Below are 11722 nucleotides of genomic sequence, written 5' to 3'. Positions count from 1 at the left end.
ACATCAGCTTTTCTACTTATTTTCTTAGAATATTAATTCCTTACTCTCCAATTCCTGATGACCTAGACACCAATAGGACCACTGTATAGCATAAAGATGTGCAGCCAATATTGAATCAGGTGACCTTACTATCAAAGTGGCTGACAAGACAACCTATGAAGATCAGTTTGTCAATCAAGATGATGAAAGAATTTAACAGAGCAAGAAATTCAGGGGCTCATTGCACATGCTCACATCTAATGGGGTATTAAAACAAGTGTTACATGTGTGAGTGTTCACATTTGTTCTGCCCTTTAATAGGATTATAAAAAAAGTGCAGCAACAACTAACAGAGGTGGTGTAAAAACTGTCCCCCTAGTATTGCAACTGAGTGTCTCAATGTTAGAATTCACTTCTAAAGATAAGCAACACAGCTAGGTCAATCCTGTGGCACTAAGTTCTGCCACTCCAACAGCTAGAAGACACACCCAAATGCCACTTCGCTTTGTGCTGCCCTTTTAGATGTGATTTTAAACTTGACAAACTTAGACACATTTGTCAGGCCAAAACAATAGTTTATTTCAGTTTTTCAGCAACATCTCCGCCATCAAAAAATAAACTCTAACACAGATGGATGGAAGACTTTTCTACAGTGTTACTAGTGGGTTTTAACCCCCAGGGCTTTGATTGGAGTGATGTTTGTTATTCATCCAATAAGTTAAGAAGCATGGAATTAAAGTGCTTTCATTTCTGAGCTGGTATGAGGTCATCAATAGACTGGCCCTTTTCAAGGCGTTTTTCCATTTCAATCAGTAGCTTCACACCATCAACCACCATCTGCACCAGCTCTACTTCAGAGAAGCCTAGCCGGTCAGCATTGGAGACATCAAACACTCCTCCAACAGCAGCAGTATCTACACCCCCTGAAGAAAGAAGAGATTACATTTAGTGTTGTCAACTACTGGGCATCTTATCTCTGTATTGTTGGAGACACAATGGAACAAAATAGCTTCCCTTCCTGGCCTGGCTGTTGGCACTACTAAATTCATAGCTTGTTATGGGCAAAGGGGTGGAAGCGTATGGCTTGGGAAGAGGGATATTTGCAGTTTGCTGCAGAGGCAGTAGTGCAAGTTCTAACAGACAGGACTCTCCCATGGCAAGTAACAGCTCTGTGCCTAGGATTATCTACATGATTAATATAGCATTCCACTAGACATATCAGGTAGCTGGATGCTTTGATAGAGGTGATCGACTGCTCTTGGAACAAAAGCACTTTCCTTAGCCATGTCAGTAGTTATGGATACTCAGTGGCTATGTCTAGACTTGGCATGATTTTCCGCAAATGCTTTAAATGGAAGAAAGTTTTTCCTATTAAAAGCATTTGCAGAAAAGAGCATCTAGATTGGCACAGACGCTTTTGTGCAAAAGCACTTTTTGCGGAAAAGCGTCCGTGCCAATCTAGACGTGGTTTTGCGCAAGAAAGCCCCGATCGCCATTTTCGCGATTGGGGCTTTTTTGCGCAAAACAATACCATGTTGTCTACACTGGCCCTCTTGCGCAAATGCTTTTGCACAAGAGGGCTTTTGCCCAAGTGGGAGCAGCATAGTATTTGTGCAAGAACACTGACAATCTTACATGAGATTGTCATTGTTCTTGCGGAAATTCAAGCAGCCAGTGTAGACAGCTGGCAAGTTTTTCTGCAAAAGCAGTTGCTTTTGCAGAAAAAAAGCTTGCCAGTCTAGATGCAGCCAGTGGGTAAGCCATGTATTCCATAAACACAAGGGGGTAAGCGATGTATTCCATAAACACAAGGGGATGGTTTAGAAATGCCAACTAATAAAAAGCTGTTCAGTTCTACTAAACTCACTTGCCTCCATGTTAGTATTCCATTTTTAAAGAGTCATACTAGAGCACTGTCTCCTACCAGGAGCTGAAATTTAGGAATTAGTCTTAGAGGCACAGCCTTTGTGTAATTCACAGCAAAAGCCTACTCTTGCCAATAGCAGAGAGAATATTTGAAGGGAGTGATGCATGCAAAGCTGCATTATATTTCTTACCTGTGCCTCGCTTCTGCAGCCTCAGCTTCTTCAGGATTTCACCAAACTTCTCATGCTTGCCAAGATTAGGTAGTTTGATGTGTACACCAGCACGGAGACCTGTCCCAAGGTTGGATGGGCAGGTCAGGATGTAGCCAAGGTGTGGGTTCCACATGAATTCGTAGTTTTTGGTCTTAAAGAGAGATTCAATCTAGAGATAGGGAGAGAAAGACAGATTGCCTGGTCTGTTCCTCCTCTTAAGGTTTGAGAATAGAGGACCATTTATAATCTACTGTATTTAGCCCCAGGATTGGCCAACCCTCCCCTTAACTCAGGCTGTGCTATTATCAGTGGAGCCACTGAAGATAAAGCCCCCTTGACTTAGAAGTGGGAGCAATCAACCAGGCATTACCAGGTTGCCCCTTCCCCAAAACCAGATCTTTATAGCTTTGTTCCCCAGCATCTGAACAAATCTACATGTAGTCACTTTTAGGGCAGCCTGTAAGCACATCTGTTGCTAGAGGCTTGTGGAAAGGGAACGGAGACTTAGTGATATATTTCAAAGCTTGATTTAGTGCCATGTGTTCCTCTTCACATGGGCCAGCATGGGGAGGAAAAGCTGGCGCTCAGACTAGTATTTAGGCAGATACTTCCATCTCAAAGTAGCTCCTTGAGGTAGTGAAGCACTGCTCGTTAGAGTCCCAAGACAACACCCATTCTTTGTTGGCAGTAGTAGGTCAAACTACATTTTAAATTAAAACCCATTTAGGCAGAGGAAGACAATCTGACTAAAGTCTTCAAAGTTACCAGAGTATTAGAAGCTTCAAAGTTACCAGAATATTAGAAGCTTCATAGTAATAACCTAATTGTCAGAATGTGAGATCAGTAAGCCCATATGCCTCTGAAATTTACTTGTGAAAATTATGCCAAGATGATACCAGATGCCCAAGTTACTTGTCAAAAGATGTTTACCCAAGTACAATACAAGATACATGTGCGTGTAGAGAGATTCCATGTCCACTTCAATGCATCTGATGAAGTGGGTGTTTGCCCACAAAAGCTTATGCCCAAATACATCTGTTACTCTTGAAGGTGCCAGACTCCTCTTTCTGCAGATTCAGACCAATACTGCTAGCTTTCAGATACATACCATGCAGTAGCATTTTGAGAGCCGGTTTTAAGTCAGCATTCCGAGCACTGTATCAACTCCTGCATCACAAAACAGAGCAATTGTCTGCTAACAAGAAGCCTAAAAATGTTAACTTCACCTTTGTTAGCCCAGTACAGAAGCGATTGAACACTTCCTTCATGTTGCCACCTTGCTGCATGGAGATAACTCTAAGGTGATCTTCCTCATTGATCCAGACAAGGAAAGTCTTGTTGTCATTGTGCCTAGAAGACAGAAGCCAAATAACTCATTTCTCCATGTAGCAATCCAACTGAACCTACAGTGTGTTCAGTGTACATCAGTCCATCTCTTATTGGAAGAGCTAATATGGTACTGAGGATCTGCTTTGACTTCAGTACCATTTACTTATAGGACTGTTACAGTAGATTTAGTTTTAACTGACCTTGTAGGTTAAAGAGTATAAAATCAATTCCATGTAGAGGCCTTCTTGAAAGGAAAAAGCAATTTAGCTTTCTATCCTTAATCTGAAAGGAATAAAAGGCCACCCTCCACCCTGTTGAGGCATGACCCCAAGTCAGACTATGGCAATCAAGATGTGTATACCTTTGACCTTACTGCTCAACCTTGAGATCATGTCTTAAATTGGCGAGTCCAAGGACAGATGAGTCCCTTTGTTCTGTGGAATGTCACTTTTGGGCATGTAAGGGATGAAACAGTCTGCATCAGTCTAAAGAATACTTGCTGCCGTCATGTCTACCCAAGGTAGAAGGGAACATGGAAGTGCAACCTGTCTTGTCAAGGTCAATTAACTTACTGTACAGCCAGCAATGGCTCAACATTGAAAAGATTCAACAAAGAAAATAAACTGCAGCTTAAAATTTAAGATTATAGGAAGAATGCTCCAAGCTGGTGACTAATTGCTCCCTTTGTCCTTGGATTTATTTGCCGCTGACAGACACGTACAATACTGATAAGCTAGTCCTTGAAAGCAGTGAAAAGGACAGTTAACATTCAGTACCCAAGATGATGAAAGTGTGTTGGAAACTCCCATTTGATCCAAGACTAAGCTTTAGAGTCCTGGCTCAGTTGACAAAGCTCTATAGTGTGTCATCGCTGCAGGTAGGTGGTGATCATCATCTTTGGAAAGGCCCCTTACAAAACCAAATATGTTCAAGATCCTATTGCCATAGAGATTTAAGGGAATTCTACTGTGTGTAGCAAGAAGCCTGTAGTGACTCTTCTTGACCTGGGAACAGTAGTTGAAGTTCAGCCTTCAGCATAGAGGAGAAAAGAGATACTTACATGTTGTTCTGAAAGCCTCTCATTAGATTGTTGGATATTAAAAGTCAGACACATTAACACCTTCCCTTTACTTGTTCCTGCATCGAGATGCAAGCTTTTAGAAAAAAAGTGAAGGTCTAATGTTCCCAGAGGAAACCCCTCCCCCCCTCATGGCCAGGCCTTCTCTTTACCAAAAGCAAAAGACACACTAATTCTTTTAGGTTTGCTTTATCTCTGCAAAAAGCATTCCTTTTTCTGTAGTGAGTTTTCAGTGAAGCCATTTTTACTGCTTTTTTTAAAATTCCAAAAGCCTACATTGAATTAGTTACACCACCAAGTCACCATTAATTGATTTTAAGATGCTCCCTTCAACTCCTGCAGTACTGCATTTCTCCTCCCCAGTAAAAGTGTGAGAGCCACAAAAGCGCCAATCATGGCAAACCCTTTACGTTGGGGGAGGAGAGGGGGAAGAAGGGGAGGGTTAAAATTTGCTTCATGTGCTTGATCTTGTGACCCACCAAAGTTGACAGTAAAGCTCATTTAATTCAAAAGCAGATTCAATTCAGAGCCAATTCAAAAGCAGAGACAGTATGCAAGTTGCTGCCAGCTGAACACACCAGTGTACAGAAAGATTCCAGACCTGGGGCCCACTGCAGACACTTTTGAAGGATTCTGGTTTCTATTGCATATACTCACCAAATACCTCTACCATCAGGCCAGTCCCGTGCCATTCCAGAAGCCAACAGGAGAGGAGAAACAGGTTTATCAAATAGGAAGTGATCATCAATCAGCTGCTGCTGCTCTGCATCAGTCATGTTTTTCAAAGCATAGTATTTTCCATTAAGGTCACCTTCCAGGCTAGCCAGGGCTGAAAGCAAGATTCAGGTTTAGTACATAGACATGGGATGGAAGGTATATTTTAATAACTTCCCAGCAATTGAGAAGCTGGACACTAACAAGCATAGCAGCATTTCTGAACTGAATGGATTGTGTCCTGCCTCCCCTTACTGCACAGTTCCATAGTTCGGCTCTCAGGTCGCTGTACCTTGTTGGCAGTTGAAGAAATAAAGGTAACCATAAAGGGTATTTTTTTAAAACCTATGAAACTGGGTTCTTTAACTCCTAAGACACTGGTGAGTGGCCTTGCTTATGTAATATTGAAATAGCGTATCCAATTTCTGGCTAGCAATATAGGTCCTATTAGAGTAGCATTATGCTGTATTGAGGAGTCCTGAGCAAAGTGATGCCTGTACTAAGGACAACATTGTCATTGCCTTTTACAGTCGCCTAAAATCCCATCAAACCTATTGCCCATTCCCACAGCAGTCCCCTAACTGGCAGTTAGGTGGCAAAAGCATGAGATGTTTGAACAATAACTGTTAGTCTGTTTCAGCAAAAATGAGGAGTCCTGAGGAACCTTAGAGACTAGTTTTGGCATAAGCTTGAGAGAGCTGGAATCCACTTTGTCAGCTGCCCTATTACGTCATACAAGCCAATTGCCCTCTACTTACTTGCATTTTACCCTCCATATTAAGGTCTAGTTATTAGGTTAGTCATCCAGCTACACATGTTATATTGCTCGAGTAAAAATAAAAACTGCAATGTTAACATTAATAAATCTGCTCCCCCTTTTTCCAGAGAACTGCCACAGAACTTCATAGCCAATTTGGAATAGGCTGCTTTGATCTCTCCAGGTATGCCCTCAGAATGTCATTTTTACTGATGGTGTTTGTACAGCAGTTATAATCTAAGCATTTAGCAAAGCAGCATTCCCAATTTGACAGCATTCCCAGTTCTGCACTTGGTGCCCTAATATTTTAGAGATTTTTTGCAGTTGAAGTAGGCAACAACTATTCTCACCCCTCGATTTGACTATGGACTGACCTTCAACATTAATCTGAACTTTCATTTTACCTTCAACAGAAAGCTTCTCAATAGCCCGTCTCTCTCCTCGGCTACAGTGAGGGGGGAGGCAGAATCCACGGATGCTCCTACCGGTTCGGACACGGGAGCTTAGTACATAGTTGGGGTCCAAGTCATCACCACCCTGTAAGAGATTAAGTGCAACTATGCCATTAAGTTCTGCCCTATTTATGCACAGCCCTTGATGCATTTTAGTACATTATTGGATCCCAAAGCCTTCAATATTTGAGAATAATTTAACATTAACCCAAACACAAGCCATCATGGGACTCCTTTTCCAATTAATAAGCTAGTGCTTGATGTACTGGGTGTGTACAACCCTCTTGGGTCAATGATCTCAACAACAGAGGAAAACAGCTCTAGTGTAACAGTTGGAGAAGATAAAGATCTAAACTTCTATTAAGGAGTCTATTTCCCCTGCAGAAGTAGGCTATAAGAGGCAGCTCCCTGTTATATTTAGATGTTTGTCAACTGTTAGATGGCAAACAGAGCTAGAACATCAAGTTGCTACAATTAGAGTCTTTGCATTCAATTTTTTTTAAGTCTCCTTTATGTAGTATTTCACACATTCTGTTATAGATTCAGATTAATATTTCCAGAATAAGCAACTGGAAAGGCAGGGAGAGATCTTAGACTCAACTTTGGAATGGATACTGCATAACAAGAAGTTTGTAAGATCCACTTGGGTACCAGGACCCAGCCTAGAGTCATCCTCATGTAAGATGAGAATAGCCATTTAACATTATTTCCACCTAGCCTGTGGAAAAGAATCCTTCCTGAGGGAAAGTCTCCAGAGAGCACTAGACAGGAATACAAACAGAATCTGGTAGCCACGTAAAGTCACAAGAACAAGCAACTGCAGTTATGTTTGGCCAAGCTTTTCCATAATTTGGTCAGAGGTCTGATCACTACTACAATGCTGATAAGACCCTCTATACCTTTAAGTGATCAGGATTCAAGTCAGTCTTGTGCATATCAGTTGGTTTGTAGCCTCCATGTCTGTCCTCAATAATTGGGTCGAAGAGCAGCTTAAAGACATCATAGCATTCTTCATCACCAGCTACACATCCTACTGTCATAATGAAGGGATGGCCTAGAGTGGTAATAGAATTGTAAGAGCCAGTTTTGGATGATGTTTGACTGCACCTCAGAACAACATTAACCAGCTAAGTTTGTTCTTAAAATGGTGGCCTAGTCAATTGGAACATTCCTACACAGACAAAAGTCTTAGATATTTCATCCCACCAATGAAAAGTAAAGTTAGTGAAAACCCATAACTGTTGCTAATAAGCCATACGTGGACAAACAAATCTGGTTCAGGGAAAGATTTGTCCACAAAGTCAATTTTACTAGTGATATAGTTTATGCTCAAGTAACTCAGATATTGCAGCCCATAATATACTGTACTTGGGACTTCAAAAACAACTTGACTTGTGGTTCAGACTGCCACCGATTGAGTTGCATTTGCTGTAGTTCTAAGCACCTCCACAGCTGGTTCTCACAGAATATTCTCAATTACTAGGATTATCATCAACCCCAGTCTGAATGAATCCAGGGTGAAGCCACAGTGTAACTGTCTCATTTTCTTGTACAAGTCCAGTTAGCACCGTGACCATACAGGTGCTTAGGGCCAGGGACTCCACACCAGGAGGCAGTCTGATTATTTAGCTGGACCATTTATACTGCTCGAGTAAAAATAAAAACTGCAATGTTAACATTAATAAATCTGCTCCCCCTTTTTCCAGAGAACTGCCACAGAACTTCATAGCCAATTTGGAATAGGCTGCTTTGATCTCTCCAGGTATGCCCTCAGAATGTCATTTTTACTGATGGTGTTTGTAGAGCAGTTATAATCTAAGCATTTAGCAAAGCAGTTACATAATTCGAGTTAAGTCAGAACACTGCAGGCATTTCTCTGCATTGCTCAGTGAGACAAGGCCACTTTAACAAGCAGGCAGTGTTTTTGGGCAGGACTCACTGCTTGAGAGAGCTGGCTTTTGACAGCTGAAGAGGCACTTCCTGTCTTGAGGGAGAACAGATGTTTGTGGCTCAAGAGGCTAGGTCCTTTACCTGGGTTGTCCACCCCAGTTTGGATAACATCATCCACGGTAAATCCACTGGAAGTCTGCTTGCCCTTCAACTTGCTGTACAGGTCCAGGGTCAGCACCTTGGCCATGTGATTGTTGTGAACACTCAGGTCTGGGAACTCATCCTCAGCACAGTACTTCATCTTCAGGAGATTGTGGCTGTTGGAGAATGGCATGACTTACGCCTGACTGCAAGGTGCTAGGGAAGGAGAAAGGGGAAGTCTCACCTGCTGAGCTTGGCACGTCCTTCCAAGCAAGCTCTGGGAGGACGCCATGGCATGCAGCAAGGTCACCTTGGCGTGTACTCCACCTGCCTGCGGCCCAGTTAATTGCCTGGTTTCTGAGGCACCTTCCACAGGCCTCATGACACCCTGCAGGCAGAACTACCCTCGTTTACACGGGGGGGAAGAGGAGGCTGCCCCAGCTCATGTGCAAATCTGTGGAAGAGGGGCCAGGTCTCCTCCGTCCGGGGCTCCAGGCAGCTCCATTGCCGAGAGCTCTTTCCCTGGCCCTGCTCTTCCTGGGAGGGAGAGCCGCGCGGCCCAGCTGCTCCCAGACTCGCCCCCAGCCAGCACAGATTGCGGGCTGGGCAGCGACCACCCAGCCTCCCCGCGCTCGGGCAGGGGGCGCAGTCGCCAGGGGCGCGGCGGTGCTCCGGGACAAATTATACGGCTCCGGCCCCAGGCGAGCGGTGGGGGCAGCGGCTCAGGAGAGCGGTGCATGCAGCACCTGCCACGCCACCTGCCCGAGAGGCAATGGGCCGAGCACGGCAACCCTTTCCCCGAGCCAGCACCTGCAGGGAGGGTGCAGTGCAAGCGCCCCCGGGGGCAGCAAGGGAAAGGCAGCCCCTTCCCGCAGGCTCAACCTCGCCCCACCTGCAAGCGGAGGGGAGGCAGCCCCGGCTCGCTAGGCGCAGCTCCGACTTGCCGCGGGGAGGGACGCAGGCACAACCGCAATCCAATCCCGCAGGGCTGCAGCAGATTGCCTGGCCCAGCGCCAGAGGCGAGAAGGTGAGAACTGGGGACAGAAATTCCTCCGCCTTCCCCAAGCCCGGGGACCGAGACCCCCCCCCACCCCCCAAAAAAACCCTCTAGCACGCGCTCTGGGGAGCTAAACCCCGCCTATCCCCGCGGAAGCCCCGGCTAGGGCGAGCTCACCCATCCCAAGAACACTTTGGGGAAGAGTTAAAAAACCCACCCAGACCATTACGTAACAAGCGCCTATCTTGAGGTCTCCCGAGGGGGTGCCTGTATGTAAACAGCGGCTTAACCCAGCTTGAAAGTTAGAGCCGATCCAGTTTAACAAACCCTTTAGCGCCTGCATCAAGTTCGGGTTGGTTTGCTTTTCCTTAGTTACAACCCGGGCGTCCATGTTATCATCTGTTTCCATCTCTCCCTTTATCTGTATGCCCCCCCCCCCCGCAACGCCTCCCCTCCCCTCCCCTCCCCTCCTTTCTTCAGGCTCCGGAGACACATGCCGAACCCTTTGGTAGCTAGCACCAAACAAACAACAATCCGGCTGCAAAACACTAGCGACCCTTCGGATTCGGATTTTTTTGCCTCGAAATAGTTGTTTTAAATCAAATGGTCTAAAACAGGCTAAAAAAAATGTGCGCTCCGATTTTATTAGGGCCAGTCATCTCCCCCAGCACTTACCGGGCACCACAGAAAAGGAAACCGCCCTTGTTCTTGCTCGCACACCCCAAAGCAATCACAGCGAGACCTATATGAAGTGAAGGCTCACCCCCACAGCCTCACCAGTTTTATATACAGCAGGAGCTGGCTTCCCATTGGCTGCTATGTGTATTCCATTCATTCCACTGGAAGATTGTAAAAGGGAGGAGTCAGGTTCCTTAGTCTATTATAACCTATTGTTACTTCCATTTTGCCAGGCCTCCTAGTCGCAGGGAGATGCTGTCTGCCTCTATTTTCTGTGTTAGACTGAGCTTACAACTTTCCTATCTTAAAATGTGAAGGATTTTTTGCTCTGGTAAAATGCAAATATTGCATTAATGTACAACCACTTTCCACTATTACTTTGTTTCCCGGCACCATTAGACACACACAGTGCTTTTGCCATTCAGACTTGTTGTGTATAGTAACTATTTAACAATGACTATAATAATTTGATGTAATTAAAATAAGATCTTTGTTATGTTAGGACCAGCCTGACCTAAGAGTCATGTGAGTGATTCATTGTTAGAGGTAGTATAAGAATAATGGCTGAAAATCTACTGCTTAGCTCAAGGTCTAACCTCCCAGCACTTTTGCTCAGCCTCCTTCAAATATTAAAATGGTGAGTTCATCTCACAGTTTAATTTGAAGGAAAGCATATTTGATTAATGAAGTACACCAAGACACTCATTTTATTGTGTGCAAAAAATAAAAAGGTGAGGGGAAGCTGCATTGGTGAGTGGCTGAAATAGTACAAAAGCATGATCTTAATTCCCTGTTGCAAACAGAAATTAAAAGACTAAATCTTGCTCACCTTACTTAGAAAAGTACTGCTATTGACTTTAATGGGATTACTTTGGCAAATACAACAAGCAGCATTTGGCCTAAAGTTAGATGCCGCTGAGACTTCCTTGATGTCTAAAGGAAAAAGAAAAGTTAATGATTTTACTTTCAACCTTACACTGAAGCTTACACTTTATATTTCTTTCTGAAACAATTATTCTAGTAGGCCTTGAATTTATCTGAATGTAATAAAGAACTATACATTTAAATAGGCTCTAGTAAGATATCTGTTATTTTAATGTAAATTATGACAGTCACTGGGTATAAACCCAAGTTCCTCTCCCAATTACCAACCCCACCATCATTATCCAAATTCAGATAAAGGAAGAGTAAAAGTATTGCAAATTAAAAGTATTTAGGATAAGGAGTGAACATACAATATGACTATAAAATAAAAAATGCAGAACACTGCAAACAAAACCACAGACAATTTCTGAATTAATCAAGGTTTAGCTGATAGTCAGAGATGCTGAGCACACAGAACTCCTACTAAAGACATTGGGGACTACAAGAACTCAGGCAGGCAGGCACCTTGTCTCCAGGAACAAAGGACAAATCTTCTCAATATTCTTTCTATCTTTTAAACTATATGAAATCTTGTCCAAATTTTTGAATGTCCCCATCTATATGTACCCAACAGGTGTATTCACAGTTTGCACAAAATTCTACTGCACAATTCTGATCTCAATTATATAGCATAAATCGGCAGTTATGACCGTGAGTTACACTATTGTAAAATGAATGTAAATGCAAAATCAGATCCCTAGTCTT

General features: G+C 43.6%; 2 protein-coding genes across 3 annotated transcripts in view; one reads left to right on the top strand and one right to left on the bottom strand.

Moving 5' to 3' along the window:
* Positions 1-533: 533 nt before the first annotated feature.
* CKB (creatine kinase B) lies at positions 534-10239 on the bottom strand. Of its 2 annotated transcripts, none has more exons than XM_006130997.4 (8): positions 10091-10239; positions 8419-8594; positions 7287-7441; positions 6340-6472; positions 5122-5293; positions 3284-3407; positions 2037-2226; positions 534-902 (listed from the first exon to the last, which is right to left on the bottom strand). In XM_006130997.4, the coding sequence occupies exons 2-8, from the start codon at positions 8576-8578 to the stop codon at positions 724-726; spliced, it is 1113 nt and encodes a 370-aa protein (XP_006131059.1). In that variant the 5' UTR covers positions 8579-8594; positions 10091-10239; the 3' UTR covers positions 534-723.
* The window catches only part of TRMT61A (tRNA methyltransferase 61A), a 42531-nt gene continuing 40126 nt past the window's right edge, over positions 9318-11722 (top strand). Inside the window, exon 1 of the mRNA XM_025188615.2 lies at positions 9318-9445. The gene's annotated coding sequence lies outside the window, so the exon portion shown is untranslated. The remainder of the gene's footprint in view (positions 9446-11722) is intronic.

This window comes from Pelodiscus sinensis, chromosome 4, assembly GCF_049634645.1.
Source record: "Pelodiscus sinensis isolate JC-2024 chromosome 4, ASM4963464v1, whole genome shotgun sequence".
Taxonomy (NCBI): Eukaryota; Metazoa; Chordata; order Testudines; family Trionychidae; genus Pelodiscus; species Pelodiscus sinensis.
Note: the sequence above shows the minus strand (reverse complement) of the source record. Positions and strands in the feature narration are given on the sequence as shown.